Below are 21,629 nucleotides of genomic sequence, written 5' to 3'. Positions count from 1 at the left end.
AATCTGCTACATATTTGTTTTGGGGTTTAATATGGTTTAAGTGCTGTGATTCTAGTTTCCCTATAACAGGCTCATGATGACCTATTAAATTAAAGTGGTGATTTTTCTCCAAATGCTTGAGCAGCTATAGTGTCGCTAGTTTAGCCTTTGATTATGGTGACTACCATTGGACAATCTAAGCATGAAAAGGGAAAAATAGGTAACTATACAGAACTGGCAAAGACATTTTGCTAAGTATTAGTAGGAAGAAGAGGCTGAATTAAAATATTTTAGTAAAAAAGTAAAACTGTCCTTGCTGAGGGAAGTGAGCCTGCAGTTGATGTGTTCTTGGCAAAGGAGCAAAGCGCAAAGCATGTTTATGGAAGAGTGACTACGTTTACAATGACTGGAATGTGAACATGAGCTTGGCAAGGGTAAGATGAAGAAGCTTAGGCTGGGTTAGTAAGAAATACTAAGGGGCCAGTTGACTTGTGATCTCAAAAGCAGTGCGCCCTGGGCCTATTTACTAAAGTAAACTGCCTCCCTAAACCCAACTTCAAAAACCCAGCCAAATTCAGGAAAACTAGTAACATCACCATAAACACCAAAGTGAGCACAAACAAGGGTAAAATACTTTTTTTAATGCATAAATAGGCTTCCAGTTCAGCTCAGAGAGGTAAAAACCAATTAAGTAATGTGTCAGATATTTTAATTCTCCCACTATTTGGAAAACAAGATTCACCTGGCTTGTATAATGAGTGATGGAGGAGTTATTTCATACAATATACTTCGCCTTCTGCTGAACTGGCTATAGCACCTTTTGTGCCCCTTGAACACAGGGTCATTCAGTGGCAGTGTGCCCCCACCCCTAAAAAATTTTACATGCCTGGAAGGGACAGGTATAGTGTTCAACGCCAAGGCTGCAGTTGGATGGGGCACAATGCTTTACCAAGTGATGTCTTCCCATCAGAAATGAAGATCTGAGGGAGCTGCATTCTGGACCTTCGCCCTGAACATACTAGGGGTTGCTTTACTAAAACTGGACAGTGCAAAATCTGGTGCAGCTCTGCATAGAAACCAAACAGCTTCCAGGTTTTTTGTCAAAGCTTAATTAAACAAGCTGAAGTTAAAAGCTGATTGGCCGATATGTTCTTTGTCTTTGCATTGGCTTGTACTTTTGTTATGATTTAACTCTGCAACAACTTATGTGCACTGTGAGCAAGACCCTACATTTCTGGCCGGTTTTATTGGGCAGAGGCAAACCAGTGGACTATCAAGAGGACTTTCATACTTGTGCCAGTACCTTGTAGGAGACCTGCTTTGGTATTATGTTTTGGGGGGTTTTTTTTGCTGTTGTTTTTCTTTTTTGTGTACTCATTCTCAAATAAAAATATTATGGAACAAAAAAAAAAGCAGATTGGCTACCATGCACTGCTGCACCAGATTTTGCACTGTCCAGTATTAATAAATCAACCTCACAGGGTCCTAAATGCCCATACAGTTCAGCCCTGTTCAAGCTCAGCTTCCATATTCTTCGACAATCTGTCTGAGTTGGACACCTGTCCCTCCTGTGCACACTAAACCACCAGGAGGGGCGCATTGCAGCTGGACAGCCCTGGGTGCAAAGGGCCATATAGTATATTCATAGATTAGACTGTTTACATAGTCTGCTTACTACCACATCTAACACACCCAGTTTCTGATGATTGTACACCTGAATATGGGTTGGAGGTATGACAGAGGTGGCAGATACTTATTACAGTAGTGTACTAGGTTTATCATAAACTATAGAGGCAGCAGAGATGCAACGGGGTGGATTTACTAAAGACAAAGAGGCCATTTACATTGCAAGGGAATTTTCACTTAGTGAATGCAGTGAAAATTCACTTTACAAAGACTACCCAATCATAAGCAAGGTAAATAAAAAAGAGTATTTTTGCTTGCACATGGTTGGATGATGGAAATCATTAGAGCTTCATCTCATTCTCTAAGTTTAGGTAAAATTCAATTGAAAAGTTAACAGTTTATTTACTTTTAGTAAATCAACCTTATTATGTCTGTTGCATGGGGGTTGATTTACTAAAGCTGAGAGTGCAGAATTTGATGCAACTCTGCATACAAACCAATCAGCTTCCAGGTTTTATTGTCAAAGCTTAATTGAACAAGCTAAAGTTAGAAGCTGATTGGTTTCTATGCAGAGCTGCACCAGATTTTGCACTCTAAAATTTTTGTAAACCAATCCTAAAATGTGTGTCCAATCTGTCAGCCTGTAGATATCGATTGGCGTTAGGAGAGTGGTTGGACATGCATGTATATCCTAACCAAACCCAGGGCAACTATTTTGAAGAGCACTGCAGAAGTTGGAGGCATTACCAGCACTGCTTACCTCAGAGTTTTCTAACCTAACCAAATTGTGATTCTCTCTGAGTTCCTGGTCTGCAGGTGTCTGTGCTTCACTAAAACCATTAGGATTGGGAAATTGTCTTCTCTATGAGTTGTCTATGAGCTGCTATCACCTGGCCAACACAACCCATTTATCTGAATAAGTCTGCATCACAACCATGCATTTTCAGTGCAGCGGTGTGGGTTTTTTGGAGCTAAAACAGGAAGTGTCACCACCTGTCAAACACCCCAATGAAGAGTAATCCACCATGGATCATTTTTTCCTTTTAAAAGAAAAACATTTTCCCCTGAAATGAATAGTTGAAGGTATTAGGATTCATTTTAGTGTTCAGTGGCTGAAAAGTAGGTCTTTTATATTTGCTTGTTAGTCAGTAGGCACTTAGGGCCCCCAAGGAATCTCAAGGATGTTCTCTTTTTTACCAAAATAACCAGATTCCTTCTTTTTTGCTCATCCAATATAGGGAAGAGGTTTAGCAATTGCTACATACATATCAGTTCTCAATTCAAACAAATTTATACATGAGGCCTTTTGTTTCATGGAAATTTTCTTTATTATTTTACTTGATGTTTTTTGTTTTCTAGATGGGCCCTGCAGTCTCTGTTTGCTGGTCAGGCCTCAAAGGTGTTTTTGGACTCTCGATCTCTTCAGAAAACATCTCCAAGTCTTGCTAGCTGGATGAGTCATATCAGTTATCAGGCCTCAGTGACTTGTACAGGTAGTTTACCTACTGATACCTCTATATATTGTCTGTGGCCCAACAGATACAGCTAATTGTACTACCCAGTGGAATGCAGCTGTTTATTAACAATGATTTGTGTTTTGTTTCTTTTTATAGGCCTTATCCTGCAGCATTTGCTATTGTTTCTTTTTCACTTAATTGTCACATTTTTTATCATCATTCCAATTGCGTATGGAAAATTCCAAATCTTACGCACGTTCTTCGAAAAAACATGGTACGTGTAATGGAGTCTGTTTTTTAAAACCAGAACATACTAGCTGACAAAAAAGGTGTGAATTATGAATAAAAAGTAGTATTGTTTCAAGTTAACACTATATAATGTATATTTATAGGCAGTGTTCCTCATCAGTGATAAGCAAAATGTTTGGCTTTACATATGCTTTAAGACAACCTGTCCAAATTGGGTTCAGTCAGAACCTGGAAGTTAGCTGACATTGCTGGGTCAATGAGCTGTGTATGGAGATTCCCCACCTTACAACTAATGTACCCAAAAGGGCAGGGATGCTCGTGACATCATTGTCATGATATGGTCACTTTGCAAAAAATACACAATCAAAAATAGTCAGCAGAGCTTCACCTCATTCATACGTTTAGGGAAAATTCAACTGGCCCATACTAGGTCAATGTCAGTGACCCAATATGCCCATGTGGTCACATTAGGTCAATGATGTCATGAGCATCCCGCCCCTTTGTGTACATGTAGGTGTAAAGTGGGAAATCTCTATACACAGCTCATTGACCCAGCAATGACAGATGACTTCTGGATTCGGACTGAACCCATTTTGGACAGGCTGTCTTAAAGCATATGTAAAGCCACATTTTTTTTTTGTTTTAGAAAAAATTTGAAAGGGCTAGAATGTATGTCCAGTTTATATAGCTGTCTCTGGCCCTCTTGGAGAGATTTACCCCCGCTATTGGTGCTTCTTACCATGATCTCTAATATAGAAACTGGTGGGAAATCCAATATTTTTGAGTTGTCACAGGAACAGGAGGTGAGGGAAAATATCCATTTAGGGAAAACTGTACTGCTGACAACTGCCTGAGAAGGGATAACCCTCACTTCGGAGAAATTGTCTCTTACATCCTACTGTGCCTCTGGGAAAAGAAGTGAAAGGAAATCTCCCCAACAGGACAGAGACAGAAAAAAACTGACACAGGTTTTAACGTATTCCCCAATCTATCCAAAATTGAAAAAAGTTTGATTTCAAACTTTTGAAGTTTGATCCAGTAAGGTCTAGAGGCAAGCATTAAAGTATATTTACAATCAAAACTTTTTTGAGGAGGGGCAGATTGGTTGGTGGTTAAATACCAACTTAACTTCAATGCCTTGTTTGCCTTGTGGTAAATACTCTGCTGTATATATTTTTTATATATATATATATATATATAAAATATATATATTGACTGTCTGTAATTGTAATTTCTTTCAATGTACTAAAAACAGTTGACATACAAATTCACCCCTTTTGTTGTCAGGTATCAGAGGGCAATTATCTAAAAAATGAACAGCAGAATGCATTCCTAGAGGCAATGGGGTAGATTTACTAAAACTGGTGCACTCAGAAACTGTTGCAGCTATGCATGGTATGCAGTCAGTTTCTAACTTCAGCTTGTTCAATTAAGCTTTGGCAATAAAACATGGAAGCTGATTGGTTTGTATGCAAAGTTGCACCAGATTTTGCACTCTCCAGTTTTAGTAAACAACCCCCAATGTGTCTTCTGTTCTTTGTACGCACCTTATATTTAACTCTAGTCTACTAGAAGCTTGAATTAAAAAAAGTGGTGGAAATCCATCTACCTGAAATAAGATGTAATTTTTCTAAGAAGACCCAATCTTTCCCCCCTACATACCTTAGTACTGTTGCTGGATTTACCCCTCTTCCCCACTGGTATCTAGAGATAGCCAAAAGAGAAAAAGTAAAAGACTGAAAAAAATGATATATGCTGTGCTTTAATAATGCCTACTTCACCAAAAGCCCACCCACATACGCTAGGGGGGAAATCTAGCTCTACTCTTCCTGTGAACTGAGCAGATATAGCTGTTAGTTTTTTTTTCTGACATATCTCTTTGAACTGTACAAACAGAAGATCCTTATAAATGCAGCAAAGACAGGTGAAGAATAATAATAAGCAAGCTGTATCCACTTCTGATGTGCAATGTACAATGCAGTTTGTACAGTAGCAATCTCCCATTATTTTCAGAACTGAAAGAGATAAATTGTCACATAAGCAAATTGTTTTGTGTACTTTGTTAGAGTGATTTGTAGGAACCCCTAGCTATCAAATTATATGCCTCATCTGATATTTAGGATAGGAAGCCTTCCAGATGCATGAGCTCCCAGTTAAATATCTATATTTATGGATAGGTGCTATGACAAAGATATAGGCTATATTCTGTTTTTACTCATATGGAATTTTGGCACTGTATTAATAATTGAACTGTGACTTTATTCTATGTTGTATAATATAACTTTGTATTCTGTGTCATACAAGGCTGCACTGTCTTAAGTGGTTATCATTAGAGAAGCACAGTCTTTAGAGGAGAACAGTCCTGTGGGGTTAAAGGAAGTATTTCTAATTAGGCCAGGCATGACATATCAAATTATGTTTTTCTTTTTTTGTATTAAGGCCGTTCTGGTTACTTCTGTTCCTGGTAACTGTAATTCACCAGCTATGTGCAAGATTCATCTTCTTGAAAGGAAATTCACCACAAATTGTCCACAGGTAATTATCATATGTAAATATTTGCTTTAATATTATGGCAGTATTCAAACATGTTATTGGAGGATTGCCATATAAAAATATACAGTTAGGAAACACCTTATTAGCAACACCTGTATACCTGTTTATTTATGCATTTATCTAATCGGCCAATCATTTGGCAACAGTGCAGTTAAGCTAGCCATATGGATCAAGATTCAGTTCAGCAGGGACCAGCCAAATTTCGATCCATGGATAAGCAGGCTGGTTGTACACTAATCTATCGATTGTACAACCATCCTGTTGGGGTTTTCCCAAACAATCAGTGCTGCCGGCTATAGCCAGCAACACTGATCATTGTATTCTGATGGCTAGGAAGGCTCACCACTGTCAGAATACAATACCACAGTGGGAGGGATTCCCCCATCCACTTTGAATGTGTGGATTGGGGAATTGAGGCATTTTCCTTTGTTCAACACACTGATTGAATAAAAAAATGCATAATATATGGGCTGCCTTAGATTTCTCTCATTCTCTCAACAGGCTGAACAAGAGAAAATCAGTAGATTTCTGAATAGCATGAATGGAGAAATCTGCACTGCCGGCTATAGTAGTCAAGCAGCTACAGCACCCACAGCTACCTGAATGCCCAGACAGTGACTGCATCTGATCGGATGCAATCACTGTTAAGTGGATAATTTTTAACCCAGCTCCTTCAATTTGTCAGTCAAGTTTTGTTGGGTATGGTGCTGACAAGGTCACCCACAGCTGGAATTTGAACAGTGTATTACCAGCTTTTATCACTCAGATATCTGTCAGGAGTTTCCAGTAGTGTTCACATCAAACATTAAATTAGGGAATAATTAAAATTTTAGCTACTTTGACCATGTCATGATTGGTGGTGCCAAACTGGCTGGTTTGAGGTGTGGCGGAACTGCTCTGGGCAGCTATTTCAGTGCAGTCCCACTGCAATACAAGGCAATTGCCTTGTCTTCTCCCAGGCCAGTTCACACCAACTGCATTGCTTTTCATTGTGGTAGTGTGCATGGAATAAAAGTACTGCATGCAAATACACTGCCTTGTACCATGCTATGACCAATGGAACTTAATGAAACGTCACTCTGTGACATTTCAGTAACGTTAAAAAAAAAAACAAAAACCATTAAACAGAGTTATGATCCGAGATTGGGGCATCAGCCCTGCTGCCACCCTACTGCAAACCGGTGACTGCATTCTAAGGCAGCTGCTACTGTGAATGGACCATGAATATTTCTGCTGGGATTTGTACTCATAACAATCTCTAGAGTTTAGAAAGAATGGTGCAAACTCCCAGTGAGCTGCAGTTCTGATTGATGATTATTATGTAGCGCCGTGTGCTACCAACATTTTTACAAAGAATATGTGATCTGCTGCTATAATGATTATGGCTGTGAAACATTGCAGAGATGCCTCTTGAACGCCCGTACCATAGAACTTCATATATTCCTGCACACGAGCAAAGGCCATTAATGTCACACACAACATTATCAAGACAAACAAATAAAATGTATTACTTTGAACATTTTTCGTTGCATGTTTCCTTGATACTCTGCGTTTTAAAGCCTAACTACACTGCATCTGAAATCTACATCTTTAACATGTGGATTATATTCTGGTCACCCTGTTTTTAATGTCTTTTCAGGAAAGGTCTCTTCATGCTGACATACCTCATGTTCCCAGTGAATTTTTTGAGGGGTGAGCTACTCTCTCTTGCTCGGCTTGTGGTCTCAGTAATTTTTAATGTTATCCACTTCTGCCGCCTGGACCTGAGCCTGCTACAACACAGTGTTCAGGACTGGGACCCAGGTAAGCTAAGAACAATTTTCTTCTACTGGTAAACAATATAATTTCTTGGCATCTTCAGTGTTTCATTTCAGATCCACTGGCATCCTATGGCTCTATTCACATGGGCCAGATCTGGATTTGCTCAGCAGGGGATTCGTCCTCTGATCTCCTGCTGAGCTGAGCTTAGCTGCCAGATGACAGATCCCGTGTCGGCTCCACTTATGCAGAATGGACACGGTCACAGCCCGCTGTCCTCTATGGGCTGTCAGATGTACACGGATCAGCTGTCCATTTACATATAACTGCCCTCCAATCTGATTTGTCCAAACGGAGGGGAAAGGATCCACTTACCGTTTGTTTTTTGCCCGATCAGATCAGATCGGATGTAGCCAGGTGTAAATGGACACAAGTCTGTATACATCCAGCTGCCCATAGAGGAGAATGGAGGGTCCGGTCGGGTCTGTCTGAAAAACGGACAGATGGATACGACCAGATCGCTTGTGTCAAAGGGCCCTTAGAGTCTGAGGGACTTTTTGTTTGCTTCATGCAGGAGTTTTACATTCCCATACAGATTTATGGGAATGCAAAACCTGCTTAAAGCAAGTCTAGCAATCACACTTGAATTAGATTTTCAGGTCAAATACACCTATCAATTGTGAATGATCTCAGAAGCATCTCAAACTGTTCCCATTGTCAAAAGCCCAAACCCCCTCGACACGGATGTATTTTTAATTTCTACTAGCAGGATAAACATAGTACATATATTTGTACCTTCTTGGATAAAAATGGTACAAACCTTTTAATAAGGTGTCACACGAGAATATTGAAGCAATGGCTAGATTGCTACCTGCCAAATAAATAAAAGAGCAGGTTCAATTTAATTTGTATTAAAACGTGTAAAGCTGTTGTTCTGTCACATAAATAACAACAGAGAGATGTGCCTAGGAAACTCAGGCATAGTAGTGCAGTGTCTTGAGACATATGGTAGGACAAATATCTCTGATGACTGATGGATGACCTGCTTAAAGCAAGCAGACTCTTATGTAGGCAATAATCCTGTATATATTGCTGCTTGATATTACCATCCACACATTATTTCCTGTCCCTTTTTGCCAACCACTCAACTGGCTTCCACTCGCCCAATGAATAAAATTTAATATACTAACAATAACAGACAAAGCCTTTCACAACTCTACCCTAAGAAACCTCATCTCAAAATATCATCTATTCTAAACCATCTTCTTTGCTCCTTCTAAGACCTCCTTCTCTCTAGCTCCCTTAGCACCTCTTCCCATACCCACCAGGGCTTCTGTAGAGTCTCTCCCATTTTCTGGAACTCTCTACCGCTGTTTTTCTAGCTAGCTCCTACTCTGCCCACCTTTAAAAATCCATGAAAACACATGTTTTCAGGGAAGCCTACCCTACCTCTACATAAAAACTGGATTTTTACTTTCTCCTTCAATGCATCTCCCCTCATGTATTACCCTTTGCATCTTTTGTATTGCCCCTGTAAAGCATTATATATACATTTATGTTCTTCCTGTTCTTTTCCTTTCAGCTTTTTAAATCAGCTAAAGTTTGGGCAGTTTTTTATAAAGTAGGGAAGAATCAGATTCTCTAATGCTTTTTATTTGCTATCTACATACCTGTTGGGAAGATGTCCCCTTATTTATTTTAATGCTGTTCCAATGTCCTCAGTACAGAATGCCTTGCCCAGAAATTTGGGGCCAGTCCTGTAAAATCTGGACTGGTGTCACTCCATCTCACCTGTTCCCCCTCTCATCAGAAACTACTCTCTGATGCTAGCAGAATTACATTAAACAGTACATATATAGATTTTTGATACAACAAGCCTGTCATAATGAAGTGAGAAGTAAGGATGAAGTACATTAAATCTATGTCAGCTTCATTTTTTTAAAATTCCCCTACACAATTGGATTTTTTTGTTCATGTCACGCTATTGTATTTCACCTCACTTCACCCTTTAGTAAATAAGAATTAAAGGTATATTTATAAACAGTAAATGTAACATTCACCAGATATTCACAGCAGATATATCTCTCTCCACAGCATTTGTTTTAAATGACACTGATTGATTCTCATGCAGTGAATGTTTGGTGAGTGTCACATTCACTGCTTTATAAATATGTTCCTTAGTGCTATCTTGTTTCTGTTTAAAGCATTTTTTCATACATGTTTCTCTTCTATACACTTTATTACCATAAATGTAAATGTTGTCCAGAATTCTGTTTGATAGGTCTTGTTGAATATTCTTATTATACTTTTTTTATTTGTACCTTTAATGTGATTGAATTGCAGGGTATCGAAATTATTGTAATTTCTTAATTGTTGAAGCCACCGAGTGTCACCCAGTGGTTAGAGCATTTTGTCTTCTCATGAAACCTCCTAAGTGGAAACAACCAGATTTGGAAGAAGGTAAGTCAGTTCTTCCTCAACTGTCTTCTTCCTTACAGGCATGATACAGGGTTTGCCTACAATAAATTCGCCCAAAAGGGGAAGTTCCATTTGTTTGCATCCTCCCCCCTTCACTGCCACATTTGGCACTTTTTGAGGGGGGAAGGAGTGGGCACCTGGTTTTCACAGGTACCCGCTCCCACCTCTGGTTAGGTGCGCTGGAAGTTCGGCCCCCCTCCTTCCCCCACAGCCTTCTTGGACATTTCACAGGTCCCAAAAGACTGCAGGACCACTTACAAAGCGCAGCGCTCTGTGTGCATCCACAGTAGGAACCCGGTTGTGAAGCCGCAAGGATTAATTGCCGGTTCCCCTTACTTAAGATGCTAGCGCCTACACCTGAAGCCAATTGAAGAATCACCTCGGGTGAGGATATCACGGGATCCCTGGACAGGTATTTATCCTTATATTTGTATCTGCTGACTTTTAATTCTTTGGGAGGAGCCTGGAGCTCCACTTTAAGACACCATGTCATCCTTGTCACAGCATATTATACAAAATGAAAAACAAAAAGAAATCTTGCACTGCCAAATAGTGACAAGAAAAATAAATGAGCTGCTGCAAACACATGTTATGTGTGTAAACATAAAAATCAAAATGAAACAAATGAAAGTGTTGCGCTGCTAGCATAAATCAATACATGTAAATATAAGGACAAAAACATGACTGATAGTCCCAAAAGATGGTAAGAACATAAATGATAAATGCAATTCTCCGAAAAAATCCAAATGAGTGAAATATCTTACTGCTGATGATTACACCCGAAATCCCAGTGCTGTAAATCTTCAATAAACGTGAATCACCACAGTGAACATAAACTTCCAGGTGGACTCTCACCTTCTCATGTGGACCTGTATGTGGACACAGGTCAAACAAAACATCTCCCCCATTAGTGAGGGTAACACATGACTTGCTCCTCTGTGTACAATCTTCCCCTTATGAATCACCACTGGACCTTCACAAATGGCACCCGATTTCAGTACAGCCAACTCTGTGGATAAAGCTCAACAACCACAAAGTAGACCATAGTGCAGTAGGCTTCTTAAAAGGCATATATTTATTAAAGCATATGAACTCACATGATAATAGTGTTAAAATAAACGTATAAAACAGCTGTCAGAACAAACAATGGAGAGCAAGACCTTGCCTGTTAGAACGGTGTAGGAGCGCTAACGTAACGCGACTCCTCCCCACACGTATCGTCACACACCACCTGACTTCATCAGGGGTGATGAAGTCACATGGTGTGTAACGATACACGTGGGGAGGAGTCGGGTGACGTCAGCACTGCTACACCATTGGTGGTGGTGATGTTGGTAGATAAGGTTCCTCTGGGTGCACATGCCTTGCAATCTGAGCCCCCATGTCTCATGTCTTGGCAGGGCTCCCTGCAAACTAGGTCAGGAACCATGGTAGACAGAGAGGCCTCTTATAAGTAAGTGAACAACTATCATCTGACATGGTCTTAGAGCCATTCTGAGAAACCTGAAAAAGTGGCAACCCAAAGGGTTGGTTACAGGGGTCTCAGACCAGCCATTACTGAATATTAAACTGTAGGCCTCAGCGCAAGAACGGGCTTAACAAGCTTCTGCAGAGCTGCCTGCAGAAAACTGCAGTAAAGGGGGTCATTTTTCACAGAAAGAGATAGCAGCAGTAAGTAGTCATTTTTACTGGATGTTCCTGCACAGAGACATTTTTCACACTGGATTACTGCAAAGATCTGGAAGAAATACACAAGGATACCAAGATTCAAATAAGAATACACCTCTTGTATTTTAGACAATATTTGCTTATCAGTTTTAAGTCTTGTGATCCAGCCACCGCTACTATAGCCAGAATGGTGACCTGTTTTTCTCAGCTGTTGTGAAGCAATACAGATTGGTCACCAATCTGCCCCACCTGGGACTGGGCAAGGAGGAGCAGCATACTGATGAGGTCATCCCTCTCCTTATAAGTATGTTCTGTCTCATCCTACAAAAATATTGCCTCTAAAACAAATTTTGTTTGTATCTATCTGAATATTAGTTGGATAGTAAGGCATGTAGATAACATTTTGTTTGTATACTTGATTAACATATAAAAAGATTTATACCCTTAAAGTAGAATTCCAGCCTGAACCTAGCTAATCTTAAAAATGTTCCCTCTCCCCTCCTAACACCTATGCTGGCTAACATGTAAAAAAAAGATGCATTTACTTATCTATTTTCAGCCTGCTCTGGTCTGGTCATGTGATCGGACCCCCTTGTGTCAGCGGCAGCATGGAAGAGGAGGGGGCACTGACAGTTGCTGGGATATGGAAGCATATAGGTGATGCCACTTCTCCTGGAATTTCCAGCCATGGTACAGAGCTGTCTCCTCTTCTCTTCAGCTACCACAGGCTGACACTGGGGATCACATGACCGGACCAGGGCAGGCTGGAAATAGGTAAGTATATACAATTTTTTTCATAAGTTAGTTAGTACAGGAGTTAGGAGGGGGAATAGAACATGTTTAAGCCTAGTTAGGTTTAGGCTGGAATTCTACTTTAATTATTGAAGTATCAGTCTCAGACAGTCAGTGATCTGTCACATCACACAATAAGATCCAGTTGTATTAGAAATTGACATCTGAAGAATGAAAGTTTTAATCTGAATATTGTAGGTCAGCACAGTCTGTTATAGGACAATGATTATTTCCACATTGGCATTTAAGACCAATGAAATGCCCATACCTTCTGTATCATCTGACTCCATTCTGCTAGTAGGATAAACCTGCATCATTGTATAAACATATGTATATAGCTCTGTAACTGTTTTTCTTTTTTACTCCTCCTGTATAGGAATTCATCTGATGCCTGCAGATGGCCGAATGATGAAGGGTGCGCGCTCTCAACTTGCCCGAGCCCGCTGGGGCCTAGCATATACACTCATTCACAATCCATCTCTGCTGTGCCACCGAGGATCTAAAAGCATCAATGGAGGATCTCCCATTCATCCTACGTAGCACCTGGCATAAACCAGGGACATTCCAGTGACATAGTCTACCTCCCACCTCCCTATCCTCCTATCCCCTAGATGCTCTGCTGGGCAGGGTGGGGTTTTTAGGGGAATGGTGGCCCCTTGATTTTGTAGTTTTAGTAAAGTATTTGTCTTCTTAGGCTGTTCTTTTCAAATTAATCTGCTGTATGTGTATTTTGTGATTAGTTTTAAATGTGTTTCCTTTATAAAAAGTTAACATCTCAGACTTTTGGTATCTCATCTATTACATAAATTCCATATTTAAATATACATTATATACCATTAACATTTCTTTCAAATGTAGAATAATGTTATAATTTTATTGTTACATACATGTAGTAATTATTCTGATGTGCTTAAAGAAAATCTGCACTAAGAGCAATTTAAAGGTTGCCATTGCTGGTGTTCTGAAAATTCTGATTGTCTGGCAGCATTTGGCTTTAACATTTTCTAAATCGCTGACCTGGAACAAGGATATAAATTGGGAAAATCAGGGTTAAAGTTGAACTCCAGTCAAAAAAAAAACTAAACACACAAATAGATTTTTGTATGAGAGCTGTTTAACCTGCTAGTGGATTTGTGATTCTATTCATTCATTTCTAAGATTTACACAGCCTGCCAGACAGTATAGCCAGCATGGAGAGCTGAATTTTTTCTACTGCAGTCAAGTAATACAACCAGGTAACTAGGTGTAATTGATTAGTTAAGGAGACGCCATAGAGACTGATGAGCTCCTCTCTCAATCATTTGCTTTCTTTCCTCCCCATTACCATGTCATTTGTTAGTACATAAGCATTGTAGTACAACTGATTGGCCCCTTGTGCTATTTCTCCCTCTCCAGCTCTGCTGTACAGAGAATTGCAAGAAGCTTATGCTAGGTTAAATCCAATTACTTTTAAAAAAAGTAACTCCCCTTTTGTTGAGAAAAAAATGCTTCCCTCTGGGTGATCTATGTACATTGCAGGGATTTTAGCAAACTTTCTTGCAGAGTCCTACCTTTTGTTATTTTGAAGAAATAGCTGTTTGTTTGTCTGTGTACATGTGCAGAGTGAATCTATATGGGAGTGATTTTATAAAATATCAGTCAGCTGCTGCACCTGCAAATAGATCCCTTTAGATGTGATTTCCCTTTTGGAGTATCTCAACAAAAATGACACTTCTGTTGCAGGGGATGTCCAAAATCAAACTAGCAGGAAATAACTTTTTCAGGAGCGTTCTGTACACCAACGGTGTATCGAACACCTCCAGATTGCCATATTGTCTTGCATTTTATAGAAAATTACAGTGCTGCAGATTGGAAAGGAAAAATAAAGTTCAATTACAATATGACTTGTGTCACAATTATATACACTATATTATGTTTTTTCTGCTTGCTGTTTTTTCCCACCAAAGTGGAGATACCCTTTGCTGATTTTTGATGAACAGTTCCATGCATGACTTAAAGTTGCCACACACTGTGCAAATTTTCTCCAGTTCCTGATAAATGTTCTGAAATTTTCTTCAGGGGTGGCCCTGTCCATTTCTTCCTGCCCAAAATCTTTTGCTTAAAAAATCAAAGGAGCTGTATGGAAAATTGCACTTGAACAGATGTTAATATACAATAGCTCTGCGGGGGGGATTCACCCATCCGCACTAGTAGCCTGGATGAAGGAATATGTTGGATTTTTTCATTCAGCCTGCACCCTGAATGAAAAAAATCTGTGGGTGTATGGCCTTAGTCAAAGCTCCTAATCTATATATTGATTCCAGGTCAGTGACTTTAAAAGCGCTGAGGACATTGGCTTATCATGCAAACCAGGGAACTATTATTTTTAGGAATGGTCAGGGATGGTAGTTTTCTGGCTCTCTCAGTGCATTTCCATTAGTATACAGTAAGCCACATGTGAAAAAGACAAAAGATTATACAGTACTTTGCTTGAATGTGATTTGGAATACTTTTTTCTCTGCAATATATGAGATTCAGATTGCTGTGAAGACAATGTTTAGAAACACATATTTCCTTGCATTCATGGAATGATGTACCACAACAGCAAAAGTAACATATGCCAATGTATCCTGCAAATTGACACTACAAATGAAGCATCATTCACCAGTGACCCTACTCTTCCAGACACTATGAACAGTAGTAACTTCTCCCCTGGCTCATTAGGCCATCCTGGGATTTTATCATGGTTAAGAGATACAGAAATCTCTCCAGCGTTTTTTACAGTTTGATTGGACACATGGCATAAGTAGGTAAGGCCTTGTTTCCTAGGGCTTAATATAATACTTCCATTGGCAAATTTTTTAATGGCTACCCCAAAGCTTTCTTGTGTTTTGTCCTTTTTGTGAATCATCATATATGGAACTCCAACCTCTTTGCAAAGCAGCAAAGTATTGCCCAGTTCAGGGTCATCTCCCATAATCTCAATAGGCTTTCTGCACTGTAGAAGATCAGGCACTTTTTCCAATGAAACTCCCTTTAGCTCATTAGGAGTTAGACAGATGATATCACCTTTTCTATCAACAGTAGCTTGAACCTTTTTAATCCAATCCATTAGCCAAGACAAAGAACAGGAACAGTGGAAGTCATTATGATGTAGCTGAAGGTGTGACAAATTTACCAATGGACCAAAAATTCCTTCAGGCAGAGAAAATAAATGATTGTTACTAAGCTGTAGGGATCTTAAACTTCTGGACTTTTTGAATGTTTCTGGTAGGAGTGTAGCTAGTTTGTTGTTGTTGAGATTTAGAAACTGAAGATCTTTGAGGGAGGATAGATCTTGCCATGGGAAATCCAGGAGTTGGTTATGACTCAGGTCCAGATTCTTCAGGTTTGTCAGATTTTGAAATGTGCCAAGCTGTATGGTGGTGATTTTGTTATAAGCTAGCCACAGAGATGTCACTTCTAAAATACTGGCAAAGGAGCTGGCATTGAGGTTGCTAATGTAGTTGACAGAAAGGGTAAGATGTCTAAGGTTGAAAGGAAGATCTGTTGGAACATTTATTAGGTTACGGTAGGAGCAGTCAACAGAAGGTTTGGTAGCTGTAGTGCACCGGCAAGTCTCTGGGCAACATGTGCTTGGAACCAGGAACAGATAACCAATAATGCCAAAGAACTGGATGTAGAAACCCATGATGCACAGAAAAACATAAATGGGATGGGATAATGCAGAGTAAAAAGGTGATAATTTTCCTAATGTTAATTACATTCCAGCAGCCATGATGAGCTTTTTATGGTGTTTTTGGAGGACAGACAAGTTGACTTAGCAGTGCCTTTTTGCTTTTGTCATACCTGTGTGGGAATATCATTATTAGTAAAGAGTATGTGCAGGCATTACCAAACCTCCCCTATTCCTCTAGGGCAGACCCTAGCATTATTTTTGTTACCTTTTATGTTGTTCCTGGATAGAAGAGATCTTCTTAATAGGAAGATTTATTTCTCCATGTGACATCACCATCAGGCTTGTTAAATCTGTGCAAGAAATACATCTCACAAGAGTCCTTTCCTTACACCCAGTGTGAGGGCAGGCTTTAGGGAGTCAAGGCAGCATTGTTGCTTTACTAGATAGAAATTAAAGCAGAACACCAGGAATTCAGCAAATTTGCAAAAATTGCCGGCACACTACAAGTTAGGTCCAATTAGGTGCATGTCACCTCAGAGACTTATCTCTATTACTTGTATGTAACAGGTTTCTTGCAATCTTGGAGGATACATGGGACACTTGAGGCTGTGAAGGAGGAGAGAAGCATGCAGAGCTGCTATTCCCACCCCTCCTTTCTGCTGCCCATTCACAGAAGCCTTTGTATTTTGTGAATAAGTTCACATAATACAAAGGCTTCTGTGAATGGGCGGAAGGAGGGGAGGGGTGAGCATAGCAGTTCCAACAACTCCGGTCTTGAAGGAACTGAGACCCATAGCCAGCAGTGTCAGAGCTCCTGCAGTTATCTTCCTGGAGCACAATAAACCTGTCACATGTGAGAAACAAGCTCCTTGTTAAACTTAACTCATGGTATGCCTGCAGTTTTTACAAAGCAGCTGAATTTCTGGAATTCACTTTTAATGTACCCTTGTGTTATGGGAAAAGGAGGGATGGAGTTCTGTAGTACAGCTGGCAGGGCTGATAATGTTGGCTGGAAGCAGAGATACTGTGTTCTCCCAAACAAGTGAGAAGTACACTGGATGTCTGGCAGATCAGCAGGTATCTATCTGTACTTACAGCATTTTTAATAGCATACAATCTGGGAAAATGTGCATGTATTGCAGACGCTCTGAATATGTTTATTTTTGTTCTAAATTTTGCCCTGACGTACACCGTGAAGGAAGGATTTTATTATTTGGAATTCCAGTCTGATGACATCTAAAGAATCACATCTGCCTTTTATTCTGTACTTTATAATATCTCCTCTCTCTATCTCTCTTTCAGTCTCTGCAGTCTTGTGTTGTTTGATATCTCCCTCCCTCCATTCTGTCTCCGTCTGGAAACGGAGCTGTAGGATTTCTGCCAGGCCCTGTTCACACGCTTTCCTCTCACATGACTAAGCCAAATGTTCTGCATGCATAACATGTGAAAACGTTCTTTTCCATTGTTGTAGCAGTAACCCATCTTTGACTTGTTTTTTTTACTTTTCCAGCATAATTATAGGTTAACATGTTCATTGTATTCTATGAGCGCTGAGTTTTACTCTCCTCAGTGCTTTTTTGGGACATGTTTTGTGATCATCCCCGTGACATCAGCTCCTCTTTATGTAACCAGATATCTCTATTGCCCTTTTCAGTTTGTTTTCTGGACCTCTCTGATATTCCTTTTGATCTTTCACAAATGTCTTTTCCCCAGATTAATATAGTCTGCTTTTCCTTACCTGATTATCCTTTTTTCTTCTCTCGTAACCGGATGAATCAAATAAACACATTCCCTCTTTTTCTCCTCCTTCTTTAACAGACTGGACACAACCCCAAAACAGTATGACAAGCCAAACTCCATCCCTCAGCCAGAGTCCGGATTCTCATAATATGTTCCTTCTCCACCGTCTGCTATCTGTCAGAATTTGTAAAATAGAATTAGGCAATCAGATGGAGATATTGTGAGAAATTGCCTTTAATGCACAAGGCAAGAGGTTTGACACCGCAAGTGGCACAGCAATACAGTGTGTGTACTACAATCATTATACGCATGCCATAGGGAGATCAAGGGCCACATACGCCTATTGATTAAAAACAAGCTTTCATTTATTAGTCCTGGCAACTATTTTTCTAAAATGGCAAACTGTTTCATGCATTATTAAGCTGTGCCCTGAAAGCATAGCTAAGAGGATTTTACATAATCATATAACAAGGTGGTTAAAAACCTAAAGCCTTCTGAACCAGTGGTGTATTTAGGTTTTGTGCTACCCTAGGCAACACAAAAATCGTCTGCCCCCACGGACACCGACCAACGCCACCCCCCTTCCCCTTCCCGCAAAGAGAACTTGACATTGACCAACAACACCCCTGCCCCCCACTCGGGAAAGCCACTGCCCCCCCCCGGCGATATAGAGAAAGACACTCATCTTCAATGCTCTGGAATCAGGCTCCCCATACACCATCAAGCAGCCCACAGTCTCTCTTGGATCCTACCTGGTTCCCATGGCACGCGTGTCCCTTCTTTCATTCCTCCTTATAAAGGGATGTGCTGCCCCCTGAAAAATGCAGCCCTAGGCAAGTGCCTTGTTTGCCTTGTGGTAAATACACCCCTGTAGTCAACGTCAATGTTGCTCAATTCTGTTGGCCAGTTTTTACTGCGGTCTGTGTAAGCACCGTTCTCTGATTGCTTCAAGTTGCCTGCTGGATTCTATGAATGGCTCCAGAATTGTTCTTAGATTTTTGTGCTTCTGATTAAAATTCAAGTATTATGGTATATGTCACTGGGTTGGCTACTTGCATCTTTTTGTTTTTTAAAGACACTTTGCTTGAGGTGATTGTAGCTGTATTAGTGCACTTGCGACAGAAACAATTGAGTACTGTCCGTGATACTTTTTTTATTTGCACTAACATACAATTTTGAGGACAAGCTTTCGGGGAGTGTCCCCTTCTTCAAGGTCCCCCACCCCCCAGTCTTTTCTTTTGCTTTGCTGTGTCTTATCTCTCTTATCTCTAGGCTAACCTTAGGCTTGTGTTTCTTTCTTTTTTTTTTTTTCTCATCCTCCACATCTCTTCTAACATTCTGCTAAAACTTTGTAACAGTACTGCTTGGACCTTGAAGAAGGGGACACTCCCTTAAAGACACTTGAAACTGAAATTATAAGATGGTCATACACCAGTAGAAATCTGGCTGAAAATGTTTACTTTTTAATGCTGCTAGAGCTTAGAAGGGATCCCATGGTATAGCGCAGAGGGTGCTAGTTCTCCTCTCCCCCTCCCCCGTTTTCTCTTCTTACAGGTTCCCATTGAGTACTACATACAAATTCCACTACTGGCAATAGCAGACTATTTGTGCCTTTCAGTGGACTCAGGGTACTATGTGCCACTGCCTTATAAAGAGTCTAGCTCTTTCAGCACTAGTGAAGAGAACCGAACCATGGCTCCCACCCACCCTCCCATATCATTTGTTACAGTTTATCTCACTGTGTTTTTATTAGTGGGGATTAGTCTAAAATAGTCTAGATGGACATTATTATTATACATGATTTATATAGCGCCAACAGTTTTCTCAGCGCTTTACAATATAAAGGGAGACAATACAGCAGCGATACATTTCAATACAAGAGGGTAAGGAGGGCCCTGCTCCTGGGAGCTTTCAATCTAATAGGAAGGGGCTGGTGGTACAAGAAGTAATAACTGTGGGGGATGGACTGATGGAAGAAATAGAAGATTTAGTTATTAGCTGAAGGCAGGATAGGCTTCTCTGAAGAGAGAGGTTTTCAGGGATCGCATAAAAGTGGGCAGGGTAGGTGCTAGTCTGACAGATGGTTGTAGAAAGTTTAATAGGATGGGGGAGGCTCTGGAGAAGTCCTGGAGACGAGCATAGGAGGAGGAGACAAGGGAGATAGAGAGCAGGAGGTCTTGGGAGGAGCGGATGGTTTGGGTGATATTTAGAGAGATTGTGATTGGATTTACTGCAATTGGATATTTGGTGGTGTATGTGCCTATGAAGCTATGGTAGGTCTTAATTTGGTTGTTTTGCGTTGTTAAAATTGGGGTTACCCTTCTTTGGGGTCAAATCAAAGTTTGTTTTCAATGTAGTGGCAAGAAAATTTGAAGAAGGATGCAAAATTTTTCTTGAACAAACAAAATTCCTATTGTGAATGTGGTTTTTATATGGGAAAAATTGTACATATTTGGGGAGATTTACTAAAACTAGAGCACTCAAAATCAGGTGCAGCTGTGCAAGGCAGCTTCTAACTTCAGCTGGTTCAATTAAGCTTTGACTATAAAACCTGGACACTGATTGCTTTCTATGTACAGCTGCACCAGATTTTGCACTCTCTAGTTTTAGTAAATCTCCCCCATTGCATTGAAACCTGTTTAATAGCAGGCCTGGATGACATTTTAAAGGCTTTCTAACAAAATTAGTTAACTCAATCATGGCAAGAAATAATGTTCTGATGAATGATTTTTCTATGACTGTTAAAATGAAAATATATATGTGTATGGCCAGCTTTAGACCAAATGGTTCTTTACAGGACGCCCAAATGCATGTTGTCATTTTACATCCTGTAATATGTTACATAAAATAAAGGAATAGATTATAGCTTGTCCATTGGAAGACATTAGTGGAAATGCTCAGTATAGCTCGGTTTTCATCAGTAATTTAATTTGAATTCACATGAAACCTATGTACAAATGCCTTCTGCCCTACACATAATGACCTGACAGCGAACAACAAAAACTATAGATTTTATTTAGTGTCATTAATTGCACAGCTTTTTGCTAATGATTTGCCTTCTTAGTTTTTCATCCACGCAATTAATGTATTTTTTTTTCCTAGCAGTGTCCTGTTTAACCCCTGCCTGACTTCTATCATTACCCCCCCTCCTCATTTCATCACTACCCTGCTGCAGCTGTCAGATTGAGGTCAGATAATAATCACACCTCTGATAAAAGCTTTTCCAAGTATCACAGCCTGGGGGATTCAAAAAGAGTGGTGGGGAGAGCTTGATATGCAATGAGAGACTGAGATGTGTGCAGTGACATGGGGAGAGACGCTTCACATAACAGGAACTCACAGAAAGGGAGTGATACATGAAAAAGGACGATGAAAAAAAAATATCGTAAGGCTGTGACTAAGACTCTTTCCCGAATTACAAACACACTGTGACTCAGACTGCCCAACACATCATAAAAGACTACAAGATTTGGGAGGCAGAGTAATAGAAAAAGTATGAAAAGGATTTACAAATACCTAGAAGCAAAATGTGGGAAAACGGAAATAAATTTAACCAGGGGAATTCCCCTGCGGTTTCAAACAAATGTTACAAATTACCTCCATGAACACTTTTACCATTTTAGATTTTATATATTGTAATAAATAAATAAAAAATATATATATATATTGTG

At 39.9% G+C, this 21,629-nt stretch overlaps 2 protein-coding genes across 2 annotated transcripts in view; one reads left to right on the top strand and one right to left on the bottom strand.

Annotated features, from left to right (window-relative positions):
• STRA6 (signaling receptor and transporter of retinol STRA6) overlaps nt 1-13,338 on the top strand; it is an 85,366-nt gene extending 72,028 nt beyond the window's left edge. Inside the window, exons 13-18 of the mRNA XM_089671379.1 lie at nt 2,965-3,098; nt 3,219-3,336; nt 5,751-5,846; nt 7,504-7,667; nt 9,966-10,082; nt 12,937-13,338. Of these exons, the coding sequence (XP_089527505.1) occupies nt 2,965-3,098; nt 3,219-3,336; nt 5,751-5,846; nt 7,504-7,667; nt 9,966-10,082; nt 12,937-13,100 (793 nt within the window). The 3' untranslated portion in view covers nt 13,101-13,338. The remainder of the gene's footprint in view (nt 1-2,964; nt 3,099-3,218; nt 3,337-5,750; nt 5,847-7,503; nt 7,668-9,965; nt 10,083-12,936) is intronic.
• LOC149467602 (immunoglobulin superfamily containing leucine-rich repeat protein-like) lies at nt 11,158-18,062 on the bottom strand. Its single transcript, XM_089671380.1, has 2 exons — nt 17,957-18,062; nt 11,158-16,388 (listed from the first exon to the last, which is right to left on the bottom strand). Exon 2 carries the CDS (start codon nt 16,228-16,230, stop codon nt 15,121-15,123), a length of 1,110 nt encoding a protein of 369 aa, XP_089527506.1. The 5' UTR covers nt 16,231-16,388; nt 17,957-18,062; the 3' UTR covers nt 11,158-15,120.
• Nucleotides 18,063-21,629: the final 3,567 nt, after the last annotated feature.

Source organism: Staurois parvus, unplaced genomic scaffold (assembly GCF_062004578.1).
Source record: "Staurois parvus isolate SC_StPar_1 unplaced genomic scaffold, SC_StPar_1.0 ptg000105l, whole genome shotgun sequence".
NCBI lineage: Eukaryota > Metazoa > Chordata > Amphibia > Anura > Ranidae > Staurois > Staurois parvus.
This window is presented reverse-complemented; position numbering and strand designations above follow the sequence as displayed.

What these genes read in the sequence shown, in the direction of transcription:
- LOC149467602 (XM_089671380.1), bottom strand. Translation starts at nt 16,230, where the DNA reads ATGGGTTTCTACATCCAGTTCTTTGGCATTATTGGTTATCTGTTCCTG.